This window comes from Anneissia japonica, unplaced genomic scaffold (genome assembly GCF_011630105.1).
Source record: "Anneissia japonica isolate Jap-2015-1 unplaced genomic scaffold, ASM1163010v1 scaffold737_len1565949_cov176, whole genome shotgun sequence".
Classification (NCBI taxonomy): domain Eukaryota; kingdom Metazoa; phylum Echinodermata; class Crinoidea; order Comatulida; family Comatulidae; genus Anneissia; species Anneissia japonica.
The window spans coordinates 1279760-1284513 of record NW_022741618.1 but is presented as its reverse complement, the minus strand read 5'-3'; the positions used below and the strand labels follow the sequence as shown (position 1 = coordinate 1284513).

At 30.5% G+C, this 4754-nt stretch overlaps 1 protein-coding gene across 1 annotated transcript in view; it reads left to right on the top strand.

Moving 5' to 3' along the window:
* Positions 1-4754, top strand: part of LOC117118799 — a 28053-nt gene that overhangs the window by 13770 nt on the left and 9529 nt on the right. The window contains exons 9-12 of the mRNA XM_033263496.1: positions 1856-1927; positions 2767-2859; positions 3089-3160; positions 4288-4356. Coding sequence (XP_033119387.1) covers positions 1856-1927; positions 2767-2859; positions 3089-3160; positions 4288-4356 — 306 coding nt within the window. The remainder of the gene's footprint in view (positions 1-1855; positions 1928-2766; positions 2860-3088; positions 3161-4287; positions 4357-4754) is intronic.

Genomic DNA, 4754 nt, shown 5'->3' with positions numbered 1-4754 from the left:
TCATCATCAGTGTACAGAGATTCCATATAGGCAATCTTATTTAAACGAAATGAAGTTTGTAATACGTCAATCTATACGTAATTCAACCGTATCAAGTTGTAAACACCAAGATCATGAATAAAAACAATGTATAATTAATGGTAAACGGAATGAAGTAAAATCAGAATGACAAAGTTAAATTATCATGGTAAAGTTGTTTGTTGAGTGAGGGCTAGGCCTAATTTGAAAAATTATATTGAAATACTATACTATATATACGCATTTCTCAATACATTTGGAAACAAATGATAAATTGGATATAGGACGGTAACTAGCAATGATTTCTATATCAATGTTGTGTTTTTTAATTAAGGGTTTCACCAAGGCCGTTTTGTAACAGTCAGGAAAAATTCCATTGGATAAAGACGAGTTAATAATTTTTATGATACATGGTGAAACTATATCTGAACATTTCTTTAAAGATTTGTCGGAATAGGATCAAGTGAACATGAAGCATTTGAAGATGAATTAATTAAATCTAAAGTATCTTTAAGGGTAATCTGTTTAAAAGAATTAAATTGTACAGAACATTTAACGTCATATGAGAGTGCTAAATCAATATCTAAAGGCGGAAATTTTGAACAAATACTTTCAATTTTTGACATGAAATATTTTGAAAATATGTTTGCAAGGTCTAAGTTATCGGAGCAGGTAGGTATTGCGGCCTTTTTATTATTGATAAGATACCTTACAGTATTAAAGAATTTCTTGCAATCCCCAGAGCATGAATAGATTTTAGATTTAATACAATCTGTTTTAGAGTTTTCTCAAGTATTAGCAAATACTTGCAACTGGCGTTCATACTCATCGCGATCAGCAGCAGATCTAGTCACTCGCCAACGGCGTTCAAGCTTTCTAAGTGTTCTTTTCTCCTGACGGACGGTTTTGTTGTACAAATTTCGGTGTTTTTTGTCTCGAACTTTAACTTCCTTTAAAGGTGCATGTGTCTCAAAAACCTCAAAAATAGAATCGTTAAAAAAGTTAGCTGAGACATTAACATCCGACAAATCATAATTGTGCAGAGCATGAGCCAGTTCATCCTTAAATTGTGAAATGTTGATAGATTTTACGTCCCTGATAAATTTTGCTTTTGTTGATGTTTTCTCAATGGGAACATCAACATTGAAAAACACAAAAGCATGATCGCTCATGATATTATCGACAATTTCAACCTTCGAAATAATTTGATTTCGGGTGATAATAAGGTCCAATGTATGACCAAAATCATGAGTGGATCCAGAAACATGTTGAATCAGTTCACGATCAGAAAGAATGTCATTCAATTTTCTAACATAAAAGGCATCAGTATCATCCATATGTAGATTACAATCTCCCAAAATAACATAATTATCAGGCCTCGTCATCCACTAACACCAACCACTATGGCCTGGTTGGAGTCTCCTTTTGTTATGTATTTTTTTTACATCAGTTCTCATTGAGAAAAAGCCCATGTTCTGTTTTAGAAAACAGTCAATTTTGTTTATTATTATCGATATTATTATATTGTTTTTGTTATTGCTATTATTATTTATATTATATTCGTTGATGTTTTTTGTTGCTGGTGTTGGTATTAATATGTTTTGTTTATGATATTTTTATTGTTAATATTTATTTTCAATTTTTTCAACAAACATGTCTGGTTTCATAATATGTTGTATTTATAACATGTAAGTAGTAAATAAGGATTTTAGATTCTGGTAAGAAATCCTTTATCTGAAGCATTTCCTAAATTTATTTTATAATTCATGAGTATGATGGTGTGATAACATCAATAATGAAACGATCATAAAGCTCTTATAATTATGTTTTGTTGAAGGAATTTTGGAAATAATCTGTTGACTACTCTAAGGCCTGGTTTTTTTAGTGGAACTTCAGTAGTTAACGACATGTAAGTAATATTTTTTAAGCAACTTTAGAATTTATTATAAAGAGGATGACCGACTTCGAAATTTTTCTACCGTATATTGTTTTATTATCTATTGCCACTGCTATTAGCTTCCCCAATCAGCATATTCTTATGATAAACCTTATGTTGGCAGATTCTAGTCAGAGAACCATATACATAGTCATATACAAAATAGATAAATATTAGTGAAAATACTTGAATAGCAATGTAAGATGTTATAATCGTATAAACAATAGCTCTTCAACGAAAAGTTTCTTTATCACCATGTTATATGCATAATATCAAAAGTACTCAAATCAATTAAGCATTTCTCATAATCATAAAGATTGTTTAATGTTTTCAAACTTGACCCATTTTACGTATAAATACAAAGTAATGGGCCTATCAACCACATTTGGAGCCATTTTATGCCTAAAATCAATTTTTGGAAAAATAAAACGTTGGGCCCAATTTAGATTTGGAAAGAATATATTCGATGTGAAATCCACAAATGATAACTTTGAAAACTTACTCCTGTGAGGTCTTTCAAGTGCTTAATTGAGCAGTACACTGGGAGACAATCCCCTACTCTATTCTAAAGAGTGTACCGGTACTGCGTTCTTTAACTATCACATGGGTCACATTGAACATAGGGCCTACTTTAAACGTCTCATCCGGGCGGTACGATATTGAAAATTTCAACCCTCCATCTAATACATAGGAAGAGAAATGGACACAACTGAAATGAATGTTTGTACTCATTATACACACAAATAAAACTCATGCACTTATACACACTAACAAGGATAATAAGGTAGATTTTTTTTTATTTAATGTTTCAGATATCTAAGTGTTAATTTTATACCATACCTTCCAGACTACCTTTTTCGAAATTCAAATTCTAAAGATGACTTTGGAATAAAACTTGGATCAGTGTAAGTCTCATAACGAACTGCACTATATAGATACTGTATTTATATTGCTAGGTCTATCACGGTAGCTTTTATATTATTATTCATAAGGACGTAATACTCAATATTACGCTTTATTATATTTTATTAGTTTTCAATGAATTAATCAATAATATCAACCTTTCAATCAGTTAGGCATGACAGACTGCTTGCGTGACGCTATTTATGAAAATTGTTCACGCTTTACTTACAGTCATTTTCAAAATATGACACTAGAGGATATTGGCGATAACGCGTTCTTTGGAGTTGAAAGCTGCCTCATACTGTAAGTACACAAAGTACAAAATACGCTGAACTATACCTGTGGACCTATGGAGTGTATATCAATAACAACTGACCAATCAGTCATTTGTTTTATTCATTCCAGATGCTAGGTCCAACCTTATTTCTCCTTCCTCAAGCTAATAGGGCGTTTTACCTTAAACTATATAAGTGAATTTAAATGGTTATAAAGAAATTCAACAAAGAATAAAATGCAATTAAAACTACAGTATAAATTTCGAACTAAAAGAGGCCTACACCTTTCATCTTCTAAACCAAATTTGTATATGAAAAAACCCCATCAAATCTCATTGTGATTTAACAGATTTATAAATTGTATGATGATAGAGAACTCCCGGTAAGGCCAAATAAAATAAATTTGTTTGTTTGCCCTTCTTTTAAAAAAAATGATAAATAGGGGAGGGTGGAAAAAGTTTTTATATTTATTAATTTTTTTAAATACTCATCAGATGGAATAAAAATAACCCACAGAGGCCTAGAATGGCAATATCTTACATCAGACAACAACTTTAGACTAATTTGTAGGGCATCTAGCAAAAAATAAAGATAAATTCACTCACACTTTTTTTAATTTGTTAAGAAAAAAGCTAAACAAAAAAATTTAAGTTTTTTGTTTTTCCGCCCCTATTTTTTCCAGTGAGTTAGGGGCAAGTGGGAGGAGGGCATACAAACAAATTTTTTTGGCCTAATATGAAGGCAAAAGACTTTCTCCAGTTATATTAATGGGGAGGAGTAACGTTTGGATTATCAGGGAAGGATGAGGGAGAAGAAGGGAGTAAAAAATGTTTGAGCTGGTTTTAGTTGTTCTTTTAATTTTATGTATCTTGTAATTATTTGTCTTTAAGTTTTGTGTTCTTGACGCACCATTTTTTCGAAGTGTAAAGAATTATGATACTGTTATTTTTTCGAAGTGTAAAGAATTATGATACTGTTATTACAAAGTTGAACCATGGATCATCAGTATCTATTCTACTAGTTACCTTCCAGTTGTAACACTGGGTCGTCTTAATGTCTTTACATCTTATATATATCTACCAATCATACCTAAGTCACAAATAGACATCTTCATTTAAAAGACATTAAGTTAATGATTCTACTTTCTATTTTCAGGCAGTTGTCTATGAATCGACTGAAATCCATCCCAAAGGCTGTAACGAACCTTAATGTGTACAATTACATGTAAGATTATTATGTTTATAATAAATCATAATAATAACTTTTAAATAAGATTTTCTATAAACAAAACCACACTCTAGTTCTTTTTATTGGTGAAGTATTTCTTTATTTATGTTACCTCACTGGTTGTGCTTAAATAGTTTAAATCTATAAACATATTTAAAAAAATACATGTAAGTATTTTTTCCTTGCTTGGAATTTACTGCAGATATTATTCTCCTGAAGACGGCAGAAGCAACTCAATCGAAGCGTCGAGACATTCTCAACCAACAACAGTTCTCTTCATAACTACCTACGTGGTGTACCACAAGCATTAATATATATGTGTATATATATATATATATATATATATATATATATATATATATATATACAATATATATATATATATATTAATATAT